The 12,239-nt window shown below is 45.4% G+C and overlaps 1 protein-coding gene across 2 annotated transcripts in view; it reads right to left on the bottom strand.

Moving 5' to 3' along the window:
* The window catches only part of LARS2 (leucyl-tRNA synthetase 2, mitochondrial), a 124,106-nt gene extending 112,596 nt beyond the window's left edge, over nucleotides 1-11,510 (bottom strand). The window contains exons 1-3 of one of the 2 annotated variants that reach the window (XM_074988248.1): nucleotides 11,401-11,510; nucleotides 9,759-10,005; nucleotides 234-362 (exon numbers count right to left, since the gene is read on the bottom strand). In XM_074988248.1, coding sequence (XP_074844349.1) covers nucleotides 234-362; nucleotides 9,759-9,983 — 354 coding nt within the window. In that variant the 5' untranslated portion in view covers nucleotides 9,984-10,005; nucleotides 11,401-11,510. The remainder of the gene's footprint in view (nucleotides 1-233; nucleotides 363-9,758; nucleotides 10,006-11,400) is intronic. The other variant, XM_074988249.1, reaches the window with a different exon arrangement.
* Nucleotides 11,511-12,239: the final 729 nt, after the last annotated feature.

Below are 12,239 nucleotides of genomic sequence, written 5' to 3'. Positions count from 1 at the left end.
ACCTAACAAAAGCATTCTTATCTTGTCAAAACTCTTTCTGCGCTGGTTTCATTTAAATTAAGATAGTAAAAGCAACATTTTTCTTCTAGATCATAAAGCTTTAAAGCTTTATTAAATAATCTATGTTCAGTTGTACACTTTTGAAAGAACCAGCATGAAGTTTTGTTGGGAATTATGAACAACCTTCATTTCTGAGCTATTTCATAGCTACTATATTACAAATCTTTTCTTACCTGCATTCCTCTCATTTTCTGGAACCGTGCTATTGTGTCACTGATGGTATAGACACGAACATGGCCCATGTGCAGCTTTCCAGAAGGGTATGGAAACATTGAAAGCACATAAAACTTTGGTTTTGATTTCTAGGAAAAATAAAGTTAAAACCAAGTAGGTTAGCATTTAATTGGGGGGGGGGAAGCAATGAGAACTCTATAAAGCAGCATAGTGTCTAGAACACCTGTTCAAACAAACCAAAATCACGTTAATGAAGAGGAAAAATATGGTTTGACCCAAAATATGCAAATTAAGCTGACAGGGCTCCAAACTTCAATTGTTTTGTACCAATTTACATTAACAGAGAATCTGTAATCTAGTGTTTTATCTCAAAAGTTAACTGCAAACATTCACAGTGTTTTTGCATATACCTTTTTTCGCCCCTCCCTCAAAGGATTCTTTTACATGATAACAAAGGAGAGGAAAAAAAAGATCTGACTTTGCCTAAAGCTGTAATTTGTGCTGTATTTTAAAAGCATCTGGTCAAAACTACCCCAGATTTTAGATTTCATAAAAATCCAAATCTAGAAAAACAGGAGTTAATTTTTTTTTTAATAAAAGCAGTTTTTAAAAGCAAATGAACGTGCCTCTAGTATATGTATAACCCATTCACTGAAGCACTAAGCTACTACACAAGAACCTGACAAGTTAACCTGACTAAACACTGACTACAAACTAAAGTGAAATTGGTCATTATATTTCCACTGCAAAAGCTAAATACACAAAGACAGCCGAAAGAGTCCACAGTAAGTAAAAATACTTTAATTCTAAAATTCTTAATAAAGTAATATTTGTAACATTATGGTTTTTTATTTGCAACTTAAATCTTCCCAATAAAATTGTTCTCAATCTAATTTTTGGTCACTATAGAGATGATTATATCCATTGCTTAACAATGAACACACTGGGCCATTTTTTTTTTTCATTCTGGTGTTACAAAGGTCCTGCAAAAGTTTTTTAAAAAAATACAGATGAACTTTTGAGTTACAAACACCTCAGGTATTAGGGTTGTTCATAATTCAAATGTTCGTAACTTTGAAACAAAAACATTATGGTGGTTCTTTCAAAGTTTACAAGTGAATGGTGATTTACTGTAGTTTTGAAACTTTACTACGCAGAAGAAAAATGCTGCTTTCCTTTTTTAGTAGTTTATATTTAACAGAGTACTGTACTTTATTTGTGCTTTTATTTCAGTGGGTTGGCAGGGTGGAAGAGGGTGGTGTCTGATGTTGCCTAATTGCATACTTTTGGTTCCAAATGAGGTATACGGTTGACTGGTCAGTACGTAACACTGGTGTTCCTAATTCTGGCCACGTCTACACTAGCAAGTTCTTTCAGAAAATCAGGCCCTTTTTCAAAAAAAACACACACAGAGCGTACACACACAAAATGCACTCTTTTGATCCAAAATCAAAAGAACCCAGCTCTTCTTCTGGAAGCTGTTTTCCACTCCCAGATAAGAAAGAGTGCCTCCTTTAAAAAGCTTCTTTAGAAAAAAAAAGCATTTGTAGATGCTCCACGAGCAGTCCTCACGGCGCTGGCTTTTTCAATCCCTGGCACGTTCTTTCAAAAGACTGGGGGGCCTATGTGGACGCTCTCTATTGCTTTTGTATTTATGGACATGATCTTTTAAAAGAAGTTTTTTCAGAATAAATCTTCTGGAAGAAGTTCTTTCAAAAGGTCACTGTAGTGTAGACACAGCCTCTGAGATTTATGCTGTATTCCTATTTACTAAATATCTTCTTCCAAAAATATTTTCCCCTTCAGATTTTCTCTTATTTTTCCCCGCTCAGTAAATAGAAGAGTAAAGGAAGCAAAATGGTTTAATGGGATAGCAGAGAGACAACTAGCATCTTAATACTTGATTTTATGAAATGTCACATTAACACCAGGAAAGTACAAAATACAGAAAAAAAAACCTGTTTTGCATATTTATGAATACTTCTAAGATTGTTGTCTCATATTAAAAAGGCAAGCATTTAAACCAGTGCTTCCCCTGAAACATACCCACACAATTGCTCTTATTTTCCTTCTCCATGCAAGTTAGGTGACCTCTTTATCTTTGTGACAACTTAATGACTTCTATTTTCTGCCTACAGTAGGGCACATAGGGGCAGCAGAAAAGCAAAGGAGAAGGAAGTATGAGATTTTATAGTGAGAGGCTGTGTCTATGCTATGAGATAAACTCAAATTAATTTATATTGATTTCCTAATTCTGGAATTTATAACTTTGATTTTGATCATCCTCACTTCACACCTTGCTCCCTACAAAGTCCAGTCATTGCTGCCATGCACACACATTGGCTAACATCGACTGTTGCAGTAGTGCATTGTGCAAAGCTATCCCACAGTTCCCTCATCCCCATAGCATTCTGGATATGCTCGCTGGTCTTGACATCATCTTTCCCCATTGCACTTTCATCATTCCCCTCCCATTCCCTGAAAATGTGTCGATCCCTAGAAATAATGCAGAAGAAACTCAAAATCAGAAGAAAGAATTTTTGGTTTCCCCACACATTACATTGACAACACAGGTGCAGCGACTGTATTCTCAACTAGCCATCCATCCCACCTCCCATCTTTGCTGAAATGTGATGATCCCTGAAAATAATGCAGGGGCCAAAAATGTTTCTTGTTACACTGAGAAGAATGTAGGAAGAAAGAATTTTTGGTTTCCTCAATACAGCACATAGACAATCCAGGAAGTTTTTTGTGAATGTTGGGGATAACTTCCTGGTACAAGTGCTACCAGAACCAACCAGGGACCATGCACAACTTGACTTGCCGCTCACAAATAGGGAAGAACTAGTAGGAGAAATAGAAGTGGGTGGCAACCTGGGCTGCAGTGATCACGAGATGGTAGATTTCAGCATCCTGAAAAAGGAAGAAAGCTGAGCAATAATATGCAGACCCTTGATTTCAAAAGAGTAGACTTCGACTCCCTCGGGGTACTGATGGGCTGAATCCCCTGGGAAACGAAGATGAAGGGAAAAGGAGTTCAGGAGAACCGGCAATAGTTTAAAAAAGTCTTGCTGAAGGCACAGGAAAAACAATCCCGCTGCATACTAAGAAATGCACATATGGTGGGCAACCAGCTTAGCTTAACAGAGAAATCCTTTGTCAGCTTAAACTCAAAAAGGATTCACATAAAAAATGGAAACTTGGACAGATGACTAAGGAAGAGTATAAATAAAGGCTGGAAAATGCCAGGCAGTAATCAGGACAGCAAAGGCACAATTGGAACTGCAGCTGGCACGGGATGTGAATGGTAACAAGAAGGGTTTCTACAGGCATGTTAACAACAAGGTTATCAGGGAAGGTATGGGGCCATTACTGGATGAGAGTAGTAACCCAGTTTTTCTTACATCATCTGTCACTAAAGTACTCAATGTTTTTTTTTCCTGAGTCTTCACGGGCAAGGATAGCTCCCACACTAAGGTGCTAGACAATGCAATAGGGGAGGGTGGTGGGCAGCCCTTGGTGGGTAAGGAACGAGTTAAGAGTTACTTAGAAAAACTAGATGTACACAAATACATGGGTCTGGATTTAATGCACCCAGGGGCACTCAGGGAATTGGCATACGTCATTGCCGAGCCTTCCACCATTATCTTTGGAGACTCTTGGAGATTAGAATAGATTCCGGATGACTGGAAAAAGGCAAACGTAGTGCCCATCTTTAAAAAAGTAAAGGAGGACAACCCAGGGAACTACAGACTGGTCAGCCTTACCTCAGTACCTGGGAAAATAATGGAGGGGCTCCTCAAGGAATCCATTTTAGAGCACTTGCAAGAGGGGACAGTGATCAAAAGTAGTCAACATGGATTCACCAGGGGCAAGTCCTGCCTGACCAATCTGATTAGCTTCTATGATGAGGTAACTGGCTCTGTGGACATGGGGAAGTCAGTGGATATAACATACCTTGACTTCAGTAAAGCCTTTGATATGGTCTCCCACAACATTCTTGCCCATAAGTTAAGGAAGTATGGATTGGATACATGGACTATAAGATGCATAGAAAGCTGGCTTGGCAGTCGGGCCCAACGGGTCGTGGTCAATGGCTCAATATCTGGATGGCGGTCGGTTTCAAGTGGAGTGCCACAAGGCTCGGTTCTGGGGCTGGTGTTGTTCAACATCTTTATTAATCATCCAGATGAAAGACTGGATTGCACCCTCAGCAAGTTTGCAGAGGACACCAATCTAGAGGGAGAGGTAGATATGTTGGAGGATAGAGATAGGATCCAGCATGACCTGGATAAATTGGAAGATTGGGCCAAAAGAAATCGGATGCAGTTCAACAAGGAGAAGTGTAGAGTCCTGCAGCTGGGGTGGAAGAATCCCAAGCATTGCTATAGGCTAGGGACTGACTGGCTAAGCAGCAGTAGAGGGGAGAGGGACCTAGGGATTACAGTGGATGAGAGGCTGGATATGAGTCAACAGTCTGCCCTCATAGCCAAGAAGGCCAATGGCATATGGGGGGTGCATTAGGAGGAGCATTTCAAGCAGATCTAGAGAGGTTGTTGTTCACCTCGATTCGGCACTGGTGAGGCCACATCTGGAATATTGTGTCCAGTTTTGGGCCCCCCAGTATAGAAAGGATGTGGATGTGCTGAAACAGTTTCAGCCGAGGGCAACGAAAATGCTTAAGGGGCTGGAGCACACAACCTATGAGGAAAGGCTAGGGGATTTAGGCTTACTGAGTTTGCAGAAGAGAAGACTGAGGCGTGATTTAATAGCAGCCTTCAACTTCCTGAAGGGGAGCTCTAAAAGGAATGGAGAGAAACTGTTCTCACTGGTGACTGACAGCAGAATAAGGGGCAAAGGTCTGAAGTTACAGAAGGAGAGGAGTAGGTTGAATATCAGGAAAAACTACACTGCCAGGACGGTGGTGAAACATTGGAATGCATTGCCTAGGGAGGTGGTGGAATCTCCATCCCTGGAAGTTTTTAAGTCCCAGCTTGACACAGTCATGTCAGGGATGAGTTAGTTGGGATTGATTCTGTTTGGGGCAGGGGGGTGGACAAAATGACCTCTTGAAGTCCCTGCCAGCTCTGTGATTCTATGAATCTATGGTTTCCCCTTAAACTATATTGCCAACATGGGTGCAGCGACTGTATTCTCAACTGGCCATCCAGCCCACCTCCCATCATCACAGAAAAAAAGAATTGTTGGTTTTCCCCTGGTGTTTGCTGTCAGCAGCAAGCCCCTTAGCCACCGGGGAAGACTTTTTCCCGGCAGCAGCAGCAAGCCCAGGTATGTTATCCCATAGGCCAAGGGGAAGGGTGGGGGAGGGGTCAGTGGCTGACCAGTTGAGCTGTTCCTTCCCCATGGTGACAGCAACACACCCCGTATCTTGGCTTTTGGGGGAGACTTCCCCACAGTGGCTGCAAAGTCCCCAGTATCTTAACCAACTGCTGGGGAAGACTTCCCCACGGCAGCAGCAAAGCACTCTTTCCCACGTGACTGGCAGCATTGCCAGCACCAAACGGCAGGCACACCCTTTTACTGAGTTGGGTTGGAGGCTACCCCCATGATGTGGCGGAGGGGAGGAAAGACCCAGACAGTGTGGTGCCTATGGGGAAGGGTAGGGAGTTTGCACACAAATGTAAACCACTGAGAAGAAGTTTCTCAGCATGTTATTCAAGCACAGCCACCCCCACAGCCTTGTTGACACATGGTATAGCAGGGCAGAAGCTGGCATCAGGCAGCACAGATAAAATAGCAAGTGTACAGACAGAGCTACATACTGTCTGAAGGGGCTATTTGAATGGGTAGATGCATGCACACCTCCAACAGCATAGAAAGAAAGAAGCTACTTCTCAGGCTGTCATAAACTAACATGAGGCCACAGCTAAAGGCTCGCTGCTCCCACTTGGAAATTCAGGCTCTTGCTGTTACTGGAGAGCAGCGGCCAGAGCGGAGCACTGAGTGGGGCATTATGGGTTACATACAGGACACCTCTGGAGGCTAATAAATTTGCTTTTAAGATGTGGTGCTTCTGCACTGGCTTTTAATTGAACTTCCAAATTTGAGCTTGACACTGTACTCATCAGGTAACTGCGATTTTGTAATCTCAAGATCAGTGCATCCAAAATCAAGATAATGGTATTTACAGTGAAGACAGTCGTGTGGTAAAGTCGAGCTAAACAAACTAAATTTGAATTTAACACATGGGTAGATGCAGCCATGTGACTGAACACAGAAAAGAATGAAAAAAAATACAGAATTGTATTAGAGACAGCATATATACTAAAATTGTCTTTCAAAGATACTTGTGTGGGGGGAGGATTTGAAAAAAAGTTATTCCTAGGACACTTAATAATGAAAAAACTGAGAAACGAGTTTCCTTAGATGTAAATTTAACATGCCTCACGAATGGCGCAACATACTTTTCAATTGGCCAGTGAAGCCAAGCTTCCCTATTCAAAAAAAAAAAAAAAAAGTGAGGGGGAAGTCTTTGAGACTGTAAATCTCATGAGGAATCATCTTAAGTGTTTTGACTAAAATGATTTACTTTAGAAACTGCTCCCTCCTATGTGAGGCCCTCTATTATTTACCAGTCAAACTATGGAACATAGGATTTTAGATTTAAATCACCTAAACCTTTCTTCTCACAATCTAGAACTAGTTTTTACAGGTTTTTTTTGTACTTTCTTGGACCCAAATTTAAAAAAAGCAAACCTCATACAATGAATGTTTCTGCCCTTTTCTTTGAGACAGTGTTGCACAGAAGAATAAATACCACTTTAAGAAAACTTCTCTCATAGTCCGTCCAAAATGTAACTCATTTACTCTGCTAAATCAGCACTTGTAAAACGCAAAATTATCCCCCACCCAAAACAAAAAAAAGTAAGGCAACTTCCTTGCTACGGCTGGAGGGGTCATCACTTCCAGCCACTGTGGTATGCCGCAGCTGAACCCTCCACTGCTGCCTGGACCGCCACTGCCAGAGCCACAACGTGCTCCTCCCGCCAAAAGTGGGACGCCTACATGGCCAGGCAACACTCACATATGCATCCCACCCCTGGTGGGAGGAGTGCATGGTGGCTCCTTCCCGCCACACAGCAAGGGCCCCAGCCACAGGCTCTGCTGCCTGGGGCCAGTGGTGGCTCAGTCCTCCGGCAAGGGGCCCTGCAACAGCCAGTCCTGTGGGCTAGATAAAAAGGCTTCGTGGGCCGGATTCTGGCCTGAGAGCCACTTGGACGGACAACACTGGTCTAGAATGACCTTTGTATATATTTAAATAAATCTAAACATGAATAGTCTGATTACACAGACTCATGAGTAACTACTTATAATTTGGGGAAAGATTTGTTGTACGAATCACATTTGTTGCATTTTCTTGTCCATTACCAAGAAAACGGTGTTGCCGATATCCTTCTAATTAACGGTCCTTCTAGGACATCTGTTTTTTTTTTTTTATTATAACTTTCTTTCCGGAGAGATCTATTTGTGTTTATCTTTTTGTAACCTATTGCTTCCAATACAGCACATCTCAGAAGGTTTCATTGCTATTAGCATGAAACTAGTACAGACTGAACCTCTCTAGTTCTGCACACTCATCTGGCAACATCCGTATTGCGGCATGATTTTAGTCAGTCAGATTTCACATTTATCATGGATGTGGCTAAGTTTCCTGTGGTTCCATAAAGTTTGTTTCCAGCCACCAGTCCTGGTTGTCAGTTGCCTGTGCTGTCACTGAGCTCTAATTTACCCCTACATGTCTTCTCAGAGCCTAATAAGAAGTGAAAGGAGTTGGTATTGCTGCTAGACAACGCTGACCTCACGTGGGCTACTTCTACACTAGCCCCAAACTTTGAAATGTCCACACAAATGGCCATTTCGAAGTTTACTAATGAAGCGCTGAAATGCACATTCAGCGCTTCATCAGCATGCGGGCGGCCGCGACGCTTCGAAATTGACGCGGCTCGCCACCGCGTGGCTCGTCCCAACAGGGCTCCTTTTCGAAAGGACCCCGCCTACTTCGAAGTCCCCTTACTCCCATCTGCTCATGGGAATAAGGGGACTTTGAAGTGGGTGGGGTCCTTTCGAAAAGGAGCCCTGTCGGGACGAGCCGCATCAATTTCGAAGCGCTGCGGCCGCTCGCATGTTAATGAAGCGCTGAATGTGCATTTCAGCGCTTCATTAGTAAACTTCGAAATGGCCATTTGCATGGACATTTCGAAGTTTGGGGCTAGTGTAGACATGGCCATGGCCCAAAAAATTCACTCATTTGGCAGCGGGGGGTCCCGAGGGTGCTCGACTAGAGAGGTTTAACCTGTTTTCAAAAACAAAAACAAAATGTTTTGGTTTTACTGCCAGTGAATATTTTATTTAGAAGACAACTATTAAATGGAAGCCATATGTTCAAAAATTCTTTTGTTTGCCATTGACAGGGGATCGCAACCTGTGGCTCTGGAGCCACATACAACTATTTAAGGAGCCACTTGCAGCTCTGAGTGCTACTAGTCGGACTCCTCTTGCGGCACCAGAGGCTGCTGCTCCTTCAACAAAACTAAATTCAGTTGCCCATCATCAAACCAACTGAATTTAGTTTTTTTGGTTAAGTGGTGGCAGCCTCCAGAGCCACTGAGCAGTCAACTGCAGCAGGGGGCCCCCCCAAAGTGAAAAATCGGCAAGGCAGAAAAACGGAAATCTAAGCCGGTAGGAGACCTGGGGGCAGGGGCAGCTGAGCCTGCCCCAGTCAGAGCTGTGCAGCTGTGTGAAGAAGGAGGTGGCAGCGGCAGGAAGCAGCAGAGGTGAGGCAGTGGTGGCTGCGGAAGAGTTGCAAATGCTGAGGTGAGTTAACACTTCTCAGACCTCACCTCCCCAGGATTAAGCCTTGGCATCAGGGGGTGGGTTTGGGGAATGGGGGTAAAATTTGAGAATGGGGCGGATTTAGGGGCTGAGGCAGATAAAGCCTGGAGATGAGAGTAACAACTTTCTAATTGGTACAAATCATTGTGTGTGCTCTGTTCTTAAAATAGGGGTGACAAAAATGTACGGTTTGACGTTATTTATTAAGGGCTGTCTCGCATTCACATGAATTGTGGCTCTTTAAGTATTGATTTCGTAAATTAATTTGAAAAAATGGCTCTTCTCGCTATTTAATTTGCGGACCCTAGCCATTGACAATATTGAGTCCTTACTCACTTTTACTACCATAACTTTTTCAAATAGTCTACTATGGAATATATTTTTGCTAAGCACAGGACATGTAGGAATAACTGTATAAAACAGTATCAGAGGGGTAGCCGTGTTAGTCTGGATCTGTAACAGCAATGAAGGATCCTGTGGCACCTTACAGACTAACAGAAAAGTTTTGAGCGTGAGCTTTCGTGAGCACAGAGCACAAAACTTTTCTGTTAGTCTGTAAGGTGCCACAGGACCCTTCGTTGCTGTATAAAACAGCCCTGCTTTCAAAAGCATTTCACTTTGGGGAGGTGGGGAACCAATTCCAAATTTTTCAAGTTTCACAAACTGCTTACATCTGTTTCTGAAGTTTTGCAAAACTGGTCCTTTGTTCTTGGAAGCCACCACTTCTCAACTTCCTTTCTTGTTTCCAATCCGTAGGTTTTTTCCCACTTTCCCGTCTCACTGTAAATAGATCTGAGGCATCCTGGAACCAATCTCCTTTGCCATTTAATTAAATCACGTAGCTGGCTTTTCAGACAGGAGGAACAGAATCTGTATCTCTGCCAAGACGACTGCATTCTTTACGATATAATGGCTGTTCTGAAAAAGGAAAAAAAAACACCCACCAAAAATATAACTTTTATTCCACGGTCAACCAAATGACTCTTACAGAAGAAACCTGTATGACAATTTTGTTATAATGAAACGTATTTTAAACATGGTCTAGACAGTGTTTATTTCAGCTTGGACTTATATGTCATTTCAAGTAGTACAAGCTAATAAAAGACTGAACTTTAAAGAGCTGGGTCTGGCCCTGGCAAGGGGGCACCTACACAAAACTGGTTTGGCAATATTTAATTATTTCATTTATAGCAAAGACATGTGAAGCTCCCTACCCAGGGCAGGGGGTAGTCCACCACAACTACCCTTCTAGCTCTTAGTATAGCTGGGCTGCGGCCCTTAGTGGGCACCCACACCCCCCCCCCCCCAACACACACACACACAGCAAGAACCCTGAAAATTCACAGATCTTCAGAGACAATTTTTGTGGATCGCAGATCACATGCCAATTCACATTTTTATATCTGCATAGCTCTCTGGAAGTAGATATAGGAGGTTCTATGTTAGGATGGAGACTTCAAAATGGCTTGCATGGTAGTTAAGGGGATTCCAAAATAGGGACGGCGGTTCAAGTTTAGAGGTATGGGCTTATGGGAAGGGATGCTTTAGGAGGAGGAAGTTACACAGATTCTAGGTTGTCGGGGGGGGGGGGGGGGGCCTCTGGGATCAGGACACTTTGCAGTTATGCACATTCTGGATTAGGGAAGTTTAGAAGCTTACAGTTACGGGCAGCATAATGAAGCTAAACGTTCGGGGGGCCACCTGGAGAGATTCCAGCATTGCTTAGTTGATCACCAGAGCACCCTGAGACACCCGCAGTGGGCAGCATGTGCTTCTGTTGGTCATACACACCCACATATGCCTCAATGCACATAACAAAATTTATTTTGCCCATGGGTGGAAAAAATAGAATCCTGGTTATGGTGGTTTTAGCTTGAGGGTTCCAGGTGAGAGGAGAATAGTTATGGGTTTTAGGCTGGCGTGGCAATGCCAGCATTGGTGAATTCTTTGGGGGTAGGAAGTAATTACGGGAGTTCGCGATGTGGAGAGAAACAGTAATGGGTGCCTAGGCCGGAATGGCAGTTCCAGGGTCAGGGCATGGGATACTGATGGGGGACCTAGGTTGCGGGTGCGGGTGCTTTCAGCAGAAGATTGTTTGGCGGGAGCTACTCCCTGCACAGACAAGGAGCTGCTACAGGCTGAAGCACGGTTGGGCGGGGAGGGGCAGGCACAATGCCATAAGGCGGCTGGGACCGTTAAGGGCAGGGTCACGTAGGGCGGTAGGAATTCGGAGCCCTTATGCCGATGGCGAGGGCCGGCACCGCCGCGAGCCACGGCTGCGCACGAGATCACCGGAGAGAACGACCGCGTTACCTGCGCGCGAAACACCCGGGCCGCCGTCCGCTCACGCGCCCTGTGCAGCTTCCGCTTTCCCCCTGGGCGCCGCCATTTTTAGGCGGTGCCAACGCAGGTACCGCCCCCGCCCCCGAATGAGGCGGAGCCATGGGGGAAGGGGCGGGTCCCTCCGTGCCTGAGGCGGCTCGGTGGGTTTTCCGTTCTGTGCGGCTAAGCTCCGCCCCTGCCACTGGTGGCCGGGTAGGGACCGCCTCGCGCTGCTGCGTACGGGAGGTGCGACTGTGCTGTGCGCGCCCAGACCCGCCGCTGAATCCGTGGGTGCGCCGAGGCCGGCGTTGTGGGTGTCGCGCTCTGCCTGGCAGCTGTTGGAAACCAAGGCAGTGGGCGGGCACAGCCCCATTTCCGCTAATGCCGGGTGGGGCTCTGTGGCCCAGCCGCTCAGCGCCCGCAGGGCGGGAAAGAAGGGCGAGCTGTGCCGGCTGCGAGCTCCAGAGCGCAACACCGGCGGCGCCCACGGCAAGCCAGGCTCGCGTGTTCTCCTCACCACCTTCCTCTCGCGTCCTAGGGGGCCGCCCGGGCGGGAGCAAAGGCCTTCGTCAGTGCGCCCGGCGCCTCAAACGCTTCCTGCGCACTTCTCATTTTTAAAACTAAACCCTGCCGCTTGCGAACGGCCGGGGAGCTTGCAGAAGGCGCAGGCCCTGGCAGCGTGCGCCCAGCCCAGCGCGCTTTTCATAGGCGCGAGCGCTTGTCTCCACTTAGTGCTGGGTCTGCACGCTGGGGGGCAATCTTCCAGCCTTTGCTTTAATGGGTGGCCCTGCTAAATCCAACAGTGAGGGCGCCCTCCTCCACCTGGGCAT

This window comes from Carettochelys insculpta, chromosome 2, assembly GCF_033958435.1.
Source record: "Carettochelys insculpta isolate YL-2023 chromosome 2, ASM3395843v1, whole genome shotgun sequence".
Classification (NCBI taxonomy): domain Eukaryota; kingdom Metazoa; phylum Chordata; order Testudines; family Carettochelyidae; genus Carettochelys; species Carettochelys insculpta.
The sequence above is the reverse complement of the archived record's forward strand: the minus strand, read 5'-3'. Positions and strand labels throughout refer to the sequence as shown.